At 41.0% G+C, this 11,573-nt stretch overlaps 1 protein-coding gene across 3 annotated transcripts; it reads left to right on the forward strand.

Moving 5' to 3' along the window:
* The first annotated feature begins 54 nt into the window (after nucleotides 1–54).
* On the forward strand, nucleotides 55–9,702 carry LOC140340729 (ceramide-1-phosphate transfer protein-like). Of its 3 annotated transcripts, none has more exons than XM_072426100.1 (3): nucleotides 55–188; nucleotides 3,813–3,979; nucleotides 6,821–9,702. In XM_072426100.1, the coding sequence occupies exons 2-3, from the start codon at nucleotides 3,858–3,860 to the stop codon at nucleotides 7,341–7,343; spliced, it is 645 nt and encodes a 214-aa protein (XP_072282201.1). In that variant the 5' UTR covers nucleotides 55–188; nucleotides 3,813–3,857; the 3' UTR covers nucleotides 7,344–9,702. The 3 variants fall into 3 exon arrangements, with proteins under 3 accessions (XP_072282201.1, XP_072282200.1, XP_072282202.1); XM_072426099.1 differs by lacking the exon at nucleotides 55–188 and adding an exon at nucleotides 212–2,833; XM_072426101.1 differs by lacking the exon at nucleotides 55–188 and adding an exon at nucleotides 212–1,707.
* The last annotated feature ends 1,871 nt before the right edge of the window (nucleotides 9,703–11,573 follow it).

Raw genomic sequence — 11,573 nt, forward strand, 5'->3', positions numbered from 1 at the left:
TGTAGCCGCCGCTGGGGGCGTGTCTTCTATAGGACGTTCGCATTTGTTTTCTTTCTCTACAGCCGCATTGGTTATTGTGTATGAGGAAGGGAAGAGAGTGCGGCGTTCATTGGCTGGTAGACTGGGTGATGTGTAAAGGGTGGGGCGGAGCTGTGTACCGAGCAGTAGACAAGTGAGATCTAGGAGAGGTAAGTGGGAGGTAGGTGGCTGCCATGGTAATACAAGGTTTTAGGGGTGAGGTCTGTACATATGAAATGCCATTTAGGTTTGTATTGGAGGACTGAACATTGTTCCTGCTGGAATAACATGCTTATATTACATGAATAATTCATGAATGGCTGTGCTGGGATTTGTAGTCCTCAGAATCATATGGGGGGGCAGGAGGTCTAGGTGAAAGGTGCAGCCATTGTATGTTGAGTGGGTGAATCATTTCCTGCCATGGGTATAAATAGCTTTTATTTCAAGATGGCTTCAATCAGATGAATACAGAAATCATGTGAATGTTCTGGCATCCAGGTGAATGGTAGTCAGTGATCACCTGCAGCCCCTTGTGACCACTTCTTGTCTATATGCAGCTCAGCCTTGGGTCTGCTCCATCTCCACCATTACATCTCAATGTATTTTGATGATCCAGGAGGGGCACAGGGTCACCATCAGTATTTCCATACTGGGAGGAGGGGGGGGGGGGTGAACGCACCCACAATGCATATTCCAGACTCTCTAAGACTCCATATATCTTATCATGTTGGTGGAGTTGAAGGTGGTCCAGTGAAGTTTGCCCTGGCCCTTATCTCTGACAATGACTTCCATCTTCCTGACTGGTCAATTCCAACACATTCACTGATATCTGTTACTGGGATCCAGGCTAAGGTGCCATTGGAGACTCCTCCCAGTTCTTAATAGATCCATGGCATGGGTGCCCTGCGCTGATGGATCCATGGCACGGGTGCAGGTACGGGTTCTCAGCCTGGTGGCTTTGACCTGTGACTTGGTAGCTTTGGCCTGTGATTGGCTGCTCTGACTTGTGGCCTGGTAGATTTGAGTCATTGGTGGCCCTAAACCGCAGTTTAATGGCTCTGACCTGTGGCTAGCCCTTGCCACGTGCCTGCTATGCAAAATATGAGTCTTACTTAATACAGCACTGGGGAAGGTGGACTGCTTGGCACATGTGTAGTTGGTGGGCAGTGCTATGTGGCTTTCGGCAATAACCAATCAAATAAACATTATTAAAGATTTTATTCTTTCTGATAGAACTATACCTAACCCGTTATTGTAGAAAGGTTTAGAACGTCTGCATGTTCTTCTTGGTGTATGCCCTCTGATTAGGGATTAAGTTGTGTGACAGGTCCTCTTCATCACCATTTATAATTACCCCCTAAAGGCAGATCAGCCTGGGCTTACACCCTAACCCCCTGCTTACCCTTGCTAAAGATGCGTGTATTTACCGCTTGAAGAAACCGAGACTTCTTGCTATAGATGGAGTTTTTACAGACACATGGTATTGTTCCTGAAAATCTCCTCTCATGCCCCAGTTTATTAGTTATGTTTTCCTGTTTATGCTTTGGTCATTGTCATGTTTTCTTATTTATACTTTGGTTATTGTCACACAAAACAAACAATGAGATTTACAGGACAATCACTCTTCACAATGCAGTCAGCTTTCCGGATATTTCTCATTGATGATTCCTATATAAATGGTGAACAATGGTGAGTTGGTTGCAAGCCTGAACCCAAGAAAACCAAAGATGTAGATAAATAAGTCTTTTGTTGATATGAGGAAAAAGCCTTGTATATAGAATACTTTGATTCCTTCTTATATAAAATCATGAAGTCCACATCATTTCCCTCATATAAGAGACATGGAGAGCCTGCCACCCACCCACACCACTTACTTACGGCTTAGATTCAAATTGGTGTTGCATAAGCAAAGAAAATATAAAGGTATCCAGCGCTAGCAACAAAGGTGACTCTCCAAATTTTGCTTTAGGTCTTAGGTGCCAGGGCAGACTGCAGGTCTTGAGCTTGCACTGTGCATCACGATTCTCTTAGTATTCACAGGAATCCCTCACAGGAGTACTCTTTTAACCTTCTGCCTTGGAAGAGTGCAGTGCAGAAGGTTGAAAGAGCAGCAGAACACTTCCAGGATGTGGGTGGCTCTTTTAGTGGCCATTGTTTTGTAATTTGTGTGAGATCTGATGAGATGAAGACAAACGTGGGTTATCAATGTGAGATCACAGCGATCTTTATGGATGTAGATATCCGTTTTCTGTTCATCCCTGTACAGTCGTCTGAAGATTGTCGCTGGAAGTGATACGTTTGGTTCGTTTTCAGTGACAAATGAACGCATGAGTGTCGTTCAGACAGAGCTGTTCTATAAGAAGGGAGGGGGAGGACGAGCGTGTGGCACCCTCCTGTGCTCTCCTTCATTGAAATGCACAGCGGTCTCCCCTGATTGGTCTTTTATCCAACCATGTGGCAGATTGACAACAACATCAGGAGATTTCTATTATTAATAAACAGGATTCATTTAGTACCAACATATTATGCAGCTCTGTACAATAAATAGATCATTGTACACATCAGATTTTGTTTGAGATAAACATGACCATTGGTCTCAGATACCAATTATCTGATGTGTGTACATAGCTTTCACCTATTGGAACCCCCAGGAATACCACAGGCAGATAATACATAATTTCTATGGGAGAGATAACAATGGGCAGGTGGGGGTTTTGCAGCAATGCAGAGCGAGGAGAGAGAACGAGCTGGGGAGAGATAGGAGCAGGAGGAGAAAAATCTGCAGCGGTGGAGCAGAGGCAGAAGATACCTGGAGGTAGGGAGAGGGGGGATCTGTGTGTGGAGCTGTTTTTATAGTAAAAATAAGCTATATTAATTTGCATAATGATGTGTGGTTATATTAGTGATTGCACCTGTACAGTAATTAGTGGGATTCTTTTCTGTTCACTTCAAAACAGCATACAACCGATTTAACAATTTGTTTATTATTAAAAATGACATGAAGGAATGATTTTACACCAATAAAAGTGCTTTGAAAACAGCAGTATATAAATGCTTAGGTTAATGTCAGTGTACAGTCCTAAAAATGAAGTGTTTGTGTGAATATAACAGCTTAATCAAGGATAAAGATCTTAATGATACTATGACAGTGGTATTGTAGGGGTACTAAAGTATTTTCATGATGTGTGGCAGCAGTTAGCAGCTATTGAAGGCAGCAGCAGAGTGTATGGAGGGAGAATGCCTAAAGGCACAGGAGCAGGATTTTGGCAGTGACCATTTTAAACACATTTTTGCGCCTTGGCAAAAATGACTAAAAAACAAACATCTGATTCTGCATTATGGTAGGTTGTATAATTTCTAATATGATATAACTTGGTATTAATATAAATGTAATGTATATTGTGCATAAAACTGCCCTACAAACCCGTCCCGAGTGCTCTATAAAAGTGGTCCTTGGTGTCAGAAAGGTTGAGACCACTGCACAGTGCGTCTCCAAAATGCTGATGTCTATATACTGGGAATGAAGGGCTTCATGGTAATGTGGGGCTTAATTCATAGTATTGTTCAATTATTTTGGGTTAAGTGACGTTGGCCGTCATTGAACCCAGAAGCCTAGGAACATTCCATGGTGGACTGAGGTGATATCTCTGGATATACCCCAGTGAGTATTACAGCCAGAGGTGTTTTACTCACTTATGGAAAAAAAAACCTAGTTCCAAATTGGTCTTTAAGTCTTCTAATGTTCTTTATCTTTTAAATTAAAAAAATTAGTATTGATTATTTTTATCCTACAGGTAACAAGAGAACATTTGCTGGGTTTAAAATAAGGCCATCCTATCATGTCCAGCACAGAGAAGTTCTCACTACGTGAGGTCCTGGTCAGCTTCAAGTCCTGCTTGGTGTATGATAACCAAGATATCCTGGTAGAACATTATCTGAATGGATGGAAGGGACTGGTAAGGTAAGCACCTGGTTAACTTGGGAGCATAATGTGAAGCTTATTGACTGCCTGCACTTGTTTGTGGTTTGCCCAGCTTACATTCTGATGTCACCTAGGAGTAGAAAATGCCATTGTAACTTGAAGTGTGCTTGAAGTGCTGCTTTTTCCTGCTGCCATATTGTGTGTTAAGGTTGGGGAACCCCCATCAGCAACCAACCATAATTTCCAATTATTGTAGCTTCAAAGCTTCATGCCTGCAGCCCTCATACTAAGCTTAGAGCCCTGGCAGAAGAAGACAGGATTCAGTTTTAGGATATGACTTGGCATGACTGAGGCTGAGAAAAAATAGAAAATGGACAGTGAAGACAACTGATAAAATTATTGATTTTGCAATAAAAAACATGGACTTGTTCCATGTCCATAAACATTTGTTTTACTGTATAAACTTCTTTTGCACTATGAAGTTCTTTCATCAGTTTATATATGAATGGACGCTATACAGTTAGGTCCATAAATATTTGGACAGAGACAACTTTTTTCTAATATTGGTTCTGAACATTACCACAATTAACTTTAAATGAAACAACTCAGATGCATTTAAAGTGAAGACTTTCAGCTTTAATTCAGTGGGTTGAACAAAAAGATTGCATAAAAATGAGAGGCACTAAAGCCTTTTTTAACACAATCACCTCATTTCAGGGGCTCAAAAGTAATTGGACAAATTAAAAAGCTGAAAATAAAATGTTCATTTCTAATACTTGGTTGAAAACTCTTTGCTGGCAGTGACAGCCTGTAGCCTTGAACTCATGGACATGATTCCAAATATTTATGGACCTAACTGTATATGTCAGGGGCTTCATCAAAGGGACAGAGCCTTGGTGCCTAATACCTACATTGAGAGGAAGTGAATGACCTCCCAGGAAGATACTGTGTGTGTTTGCACAAATACAGTAGAACCCTGGTTATCCAGAACTCCAAAAAACGGAAAACTCAGATAACCGGCACCCAACAGCTCCACTTTCTTGATTGCTCCTGCAGCCCTAGCTGAGTTTTAGCATGTGTTCTACATCCAAGGACACATGCCACAGCTCCACTAGGGCTGCAGGAGTGATCAAAAAAGCAGAACTGATTGCTCCGCTCAGTGATTGGCTGAGGAAATGGAAACCCTAATGATGCTTGAACAAGTATCCCCATTCAAGTCTAGTGCTGAATGGCTGAGAAAAGGAAAAACCTTGGTTAACCGGAAATTACACTTATCCGGAATCGGCCATTGCCTGTGGGTGTTGGATAACTGAGGTTCTACTGTGTGTGTGTGTGTGTGTGTATGTGTGTGTGTGTGTATGTATGTATGTATATTATGTATATACACATACATACATACAAACACGAGGGGGTGCTGAGAAGTTCCTGGCTTTGCCCAGAAAGAAGAGAGCCAGCGTTATGAAATAACACATTTATTCAACATATTCCTCGAGACTGATGCACTTGGTACAGCATAGTTGCAGCTTTTCCAGACCGTTCAAATAAAAGTCCTTTGGTTGGGCCGCAAACCAGCTCTCAGCAGTATCTTTGACGTCTGAAATGTCCTCAAAACGTTGCCTTCAGGTGTTTCTTTAAATTTGGGAACAGATAATAGTCGGAAGGGGCCAGGTCAGGTGAGTAGGGGGGATGGTGGACCAATTGGAAACCCAGGGTGTTCAAATATGCAGCCACAATGTTGGATGTGTGCACAGGTGCATTGTCCTGCAAAAAAACTTTACATGGCGTTTCGTCTTAAATGCCTCCTTCAGCTGGTCCAGGAGGTTAGCATATTTCTGTCCAGTGATACTAGAGCCCTGAGGTAGGTAGTCCAACAGAACACCGTCTTTGTCCCAGAAATCGGACGCCATGACTTTTTTGTTCGATTTCTGGGTTCTGAACTTCTTCGGCCACGGTGACCTACTGTGGCCCCATTCCTTTGACTGTTCCATAGTTTCAGGATCATAGATGTGGAGCCTGGTTTCATCCTCTGTCACTAACCTAGCCAAAAAGTCCTCTGCAGCTTCAAAATGGGCCAAACTGGCTTTGGATGCTTCAATTCGTTCCTTCTTCTGATCGTTGTTCAAACATTTCGGCACCCACTTTGCTGAAAGCTGAAAGGTTGGGGGGGCGCCCACTGCGGGGCTCATCTTCAACGGTGAAATGCCCAGTCTTGAAAGGAGATATCCAGGTTGTGACAGTGCTGTAGGAAGGACACTTTTCCCCCAGTATTTGTGACATCTCAGTGTGAATGTCCTTTGCTGACTTTCCCTGGAGAAACAAAAACTTCATGACGGCCCGTAACTCCAACGACGTGAAACTTGCTTGTGCCTCTGCCATCACAGCTTCTCACTAAAATAAAAAACTGTTTTAAGAATCGCAAAGACCTGATATTTGCACAGTTATTTACTAAGATATTAGGCTGTCATATGCCCCCACACTCATTTTTCTATTTTATCTGGAATGGGGCAAAGCCAGGAACTTCTCAGCACCCCCTTGTGTATGTATGTATACATACACATTGGAAGCAGGCCCACGTCCATCTATGTTGGGTGACGCTTCAGGCAGTGCAGTAATGAATGTTGAGACTACAGGAGATTCTGTATTGGAAATGTTTAGCGAAGCCATGTTCCTAGTTTAAAAATAATATTCTACAGCAAGTTTAGCCCCCTCATCCCACTTCATTCTGGTCACAACAGTTGGGTAAATAATGGAACGTGATAAACATAAACTCCTAGCAGAGAACTTTTTTTTTCTTTTTGCATGTGTGGTGACCATTGAATATTTTCTTTAATTGGTTTTGCTTTTGATTTTTATATATATATTCTTTTTTTTTTAAACCAGGTTTATGAACAGTCTGGGAACTGTGTTTTCCTTTATGTCAAAAGATGCTGTAAGCAAAATCCAGATAATGGAAATCTATTTGAGCGGGGAACAAGGCGAGCATTACCGCACCTTTCAGTCCATGGTGGAATATGAGCTCAGGTCTAACTTGGTGGATCTGAATAAACGCGACAATCACCCAGAATCAGGCTGCAGGATCATCCTGTGCTTACACCGGGTCTTTCGCTGGCTCCAACTCTTTTTGGAGAAGCTTAGAACCAGCACAGAAGACAGCAAGATCTCCAACCTGTGCGCAGAGGCCTACAGTGACTCCTTGGCCAACTATCACCCTTGGAACATACGTAAAAAGACAAACGATGCCTTCATGGATCTTCCAGCTAGGAATACGTTCTTCGAGGTGATGGATGTTGGGACAACAGAAGAGGTGCTGGACATGCTTAGGGAAGCTATGCCTTATGCCTCCAATGTCTATGACTTTACTCAAGCACTCTACTCTAAGCATAACCTCCTCGATTTACCGTGAATGTTGGTGAGATTCTATCTAGGTGTCCTTTAAAATGAATTTGTTCTCCCCTGTGTTCCAAATGGTGAAGGCTGGACATGCACTTTCATACTGACTATTCATATGTAGTCATGTTCTGGGAATTGGTGTCATCATGTACAGACTCCACTAAGCATTATTCTTATTCACAATGGCCGTGTTACAACCTAGAGTAAATCTTTTACCTTTCTTTCAAAAAGTTCATCTTGTTGTGGGTATTCTCAGGTACATTACATTTACATCCGTGAAAGCTGGCTAGTTCTTATACCCCCATTTTTGGTGCTTGACGTCCATGTGACCTCTGAACTGAGCACCCTTATATGGAAAGGTTGCCTAGTCATATGGTAATATTGACTTGCAATTGACCTTTAGGGTGCTGTGGCTACAAAGAGGGAGTTGGCTAGTGTACAGTATTGAGTGCTATTCATGTGCGCCATCATCATCATGTGATGGGTGTGTTTTAACATAGCTGGGATTTTTTTCTCATAATATAAATGTTTTGGGTGTTGGAATCTGTCCAGAGCTATACTTAAATATCATAATGCCCTAGGCATAGGTCCTAATATATGCTATCGGCTTCATGTCTAGTGCTTTGTTTTTACTTGAACAGTTCATCATGAAAGTGAATGGGGAAATGATTGTATGTTACAAGAAGCCTTGTGATTTCTCTAAGCTTTTTATCATCTTACCCTTTAGAGGTTATTTTGAAGGATTTACCTACAAATATCCAAAAACAAAGCAAGTAAAAAAAATAAATAAATAAATAAAATAGTAAAATATCATAGATAAAAGTCTTGAGAGAGAACTTCAATTGTACTTCATGAACATCCCTATATTCCCTCAAACATTGTATTATATCAACAAGTGCCCTTCAGTCCTGACTGCACAAAATCTAACCATAAAAGCAGAAAATATCTAGTTATTATTGATACCTGTTCCTTTGCCTGTAGTACCTACAATGCTGGTCCCCCTGCTAAGCACAGTGGTTCCATCCACCAGTTCTCACTTCACTGCTTTGTTCTGTAGTAATATAGAGGTCTGCGGAAGAAACAACAGCACTTAGCCAGGGGGCAGAAATTTAAGAATCCTGGAAGTTTTGGATGCCAAATCTCCTTTAGGCAGAGGTCGTTTTTCAACAGAGCAAACATCAGTGGAATGGATACTGGGAAAGGAAAGAAATAACTTTTACAGGGGTATATGAATGGATGGATGGTTTGCTAGTTTGCTTCCTAGTTACCTAAAGTTTACAACATTAGATGTTTGTATACAGATCAGAAGTTATTCCCTTGACAATTTTTAAATACCAGAATAGATTACTATAAATTTCTACAAAAAATAAACATGATCATGTGATTTTTTTTATATATAAAAGGTAAATTATCCTATCCTGAATCAGTGTAACCAGTCTAGTCTTGGAGTCCAATCTAACCATTCCATGGGAGGGATCAGCCCATCATTTCCTCTGTTGTACAGAAAATGAAGGGGGATTCTTGTCAATATGAACAAAGACAGAAAACTTTTTTTTTTTTGTGGTCGCTTTTTCAACAAAGCGACCACAAATCTGCTAATTGGTGATTCAGACAATCTACAATGTTGCTGGCCCTCATAAGTGTGAAAGGGGGAACGGGATTATCAACATGTTGGGAGGGGATCCATATTTGTTTGCAGTGCTCAATTTACAAAACAATTTAAAGTTGATTTGTTACAAACCAGGTCTAAACACATAGAATAGGAATGAAAGCCTATGTAACAACTAGTAGTTCCAAACATGTAGCAAACTTAATAATCCATGCCCCTGCCAGCTGATCACATATACATTTGGGCCTTCTGACATTGGATAGTTCATCAGTGTCCCTCTTAATCCTCCCAGCTGAATGATGGCTGTCATTCAGCGCCTAAAACAGTGGGCATCTAGTGGTTGAAAATAAGTACTGGATTATTTTTAAGTATATAGAAGAAATGACAGAAAAATACTTTTACTATTATTATATTAAAGCACATATAGTTGCATAGCACACGTTTATACAAAGCAAAGTTGGTTATTCCTCGTTTGTAGCTTAGTGGGACCTTAAAGCTAAACAAAGTATCCCTAACTGCAAGAGTCCTGAGTAGGGTAACGTTTTGTAGCCTAAAAAGTATATTTAACAGATATATATGTATATTGAGGTGCAGGTACATATTTGTCCCATTTGATGCTGGTAGTTTGATATCACTATGTACTTTGGTGGTACAAAAACGTGTCAAAATAACAATTACATGGGTTCATACTCGATAAAGAATTCAAATTGGCAAAAGATGGTAAAATAGCAAATGCATGAGATCAATAAAGTATTCCAAAACACTATTGTGTTTTTATTGTTGAAAAAACTGTGTGCATGTTACAAAGTTGGTTGGATGCCTTACAATGTAGAATTGCATGTAATTGTTGGTAGTAAGTTCAGAGTAGTGTAGTCTATATGAAGGGGTCAATAGTAAAGTACAAGAGATAAATATTAAAATGGCTGAAATATAAGTGAAAATGTACTTGTAGTAGGTTGAGGACCTATTACCAGGGATATCACAAGGGTAGATGAATGTGTGTGGACTCACTATGTAGTCTCTAAGAGGAAATGGAGGTATATATTGATTCATTTAATTTTAGACTGTAGAAGAAGTAAACCCAAAACTAACAAAAAAAAATACACATACCTTCAATCCTGCAGAACAGTCGATCCGTCGGGAGGTTTCATAAATCAGGTTCCACGTCGTCCCGGCATCTGTCTTTGAGCTGGCGCATCTTCCGGGTTCTTCTTCCTATGTCACTGGACTCAGGTGCGAGATCGGGTGAAGTAGTTTGGGGAAAAACTTGCCAATCGCACTGTGCATGCAAGAGATCGGCCATTTTTATTCCATTTTTACAAAATGGCTCCATGAGATGCTTGGACATATGCAGAAGGAGCACCCGAGAGCCACCCAGGATGCGTGACATAGGTATCCTGGGAGGCTCTGCACTCCCATTTTCTATCGTCTAGGCCAAGGGTCAGCAACCTTTACTATCAAAAGAGCCATTTTGCCCCCTCTTCCACTAACAAAAAAATAATGAGCCGCAAAACATAACACAGCTTATAAAGTTTTAATCTTTTTTTACTTTACCTGTTACAACAACAGAATACAACAAACAGAAGTGCAGTGTGCATGTGTAGGCCTACTTTGAAATAAATTTAACACTGAACTATGCCCCTAGAAGCCTCCAGCTTCTAGCATATCATCCTGTTACAGGGTAGATTTTTTTGATGGGTGGAGTTCTTTATGTTCTGACGATGCCTTATCGATGACATTTTAGGGGGTGTTAGCTACACGTGTCCCCCACTTGCACCTTTAGTTTTGTTCACCTGTACCCCCGTTCCAGAGAAATTGGGGTTCAAGTGCTAGATGCCTTCAGCAATGTGTAACGGTAGATTTTTTTGATGGGCAGAGTTTTTTACGTTCTGACGATGGCATTTTGGGAGGGGGTGTTAGTCACAGGTATCCCCCACTTGCACCTACATTTTTTGTTTTGTACATCTCCCCGCTACAGAAAATTGGGGTTCAAAGTAGGGAAGGGGACAGTGAAAGGATCTGCTTCTACTTCTGGTTCCACAAATCGAATGCACTCTGACTTCTCCTGCACCAGAGAGACAGACGTCTGGAGAGATATCCCAATAACACACACACACACAGTATGGTCTTAGGAATATACTCTAATGTTTACTTAACGAAAAAAGAAAATACACCTCCCTTAAGATATATGGCTCAAGCTAGATCAGCAATTTTTCCCTTCAATGACCCCAGCTAGATCAGCTATTTTAACCCTTCAGACAGGGCATGACATTTCTTGTTTTTTGACAGGTAGGTATAAATTAGGGGTCCGCACCTCTTTGCTATGTAAGCTGCCCCGGGGGGTCCATAATTTGTACTTTTAAAACAGCAGCCCTGATGTTCAATTTTGACTATTTTTTACAATTATAACTCCCATATTTTGAAAGTTGTTAAAGGTGGGAAGATGAAAATTGGGGTATGCTATGAGGGTCAGGTTGGTAGGACTGTTTAGGAGATATGGAGGTTTGTACAGGGAGAGATGTAAGGCTGCAGTCCATGACATGCTGCATTCATACACAAACACAGCTGTGAACATTTCCTGACAATAAAGTCATTGTACACATTGATTTATTTCACCACTAGATTTTTTCATTA

Source organism: Pyxicephalus adspersus, chromosome 11, assembly GCF_032062135.1.
Source record: "Pyxicephalus adspersus chromosome 11, UCB_Pads_2.0, whole genome shotgun sequence".
Lineage (NCBI taxonomy): Eukaryota > Metazoa > Chordata > Amphibia > Anura > Pyxicephalidae > Pyxicephalus > Pyxicephalus adspersus.

Excerpts from the sequence above, each read along its gene's own strand:
- LOC140340729 (XM_072426100.1), top strand. The coding sequence starts at position 3,858 with ATGTCCAGCACAGAGAAGTTCTCACTACGTGAGGTCCTGGTCAGCTTC. Across the intron at positions 3,980-6,820 it reads GGATGGAAGGGACTGGTAAG|GTTTATGAACAGTCTGGGAA; the intron begins GTAAGCACCTGG and ends TTTTTAAACCAG.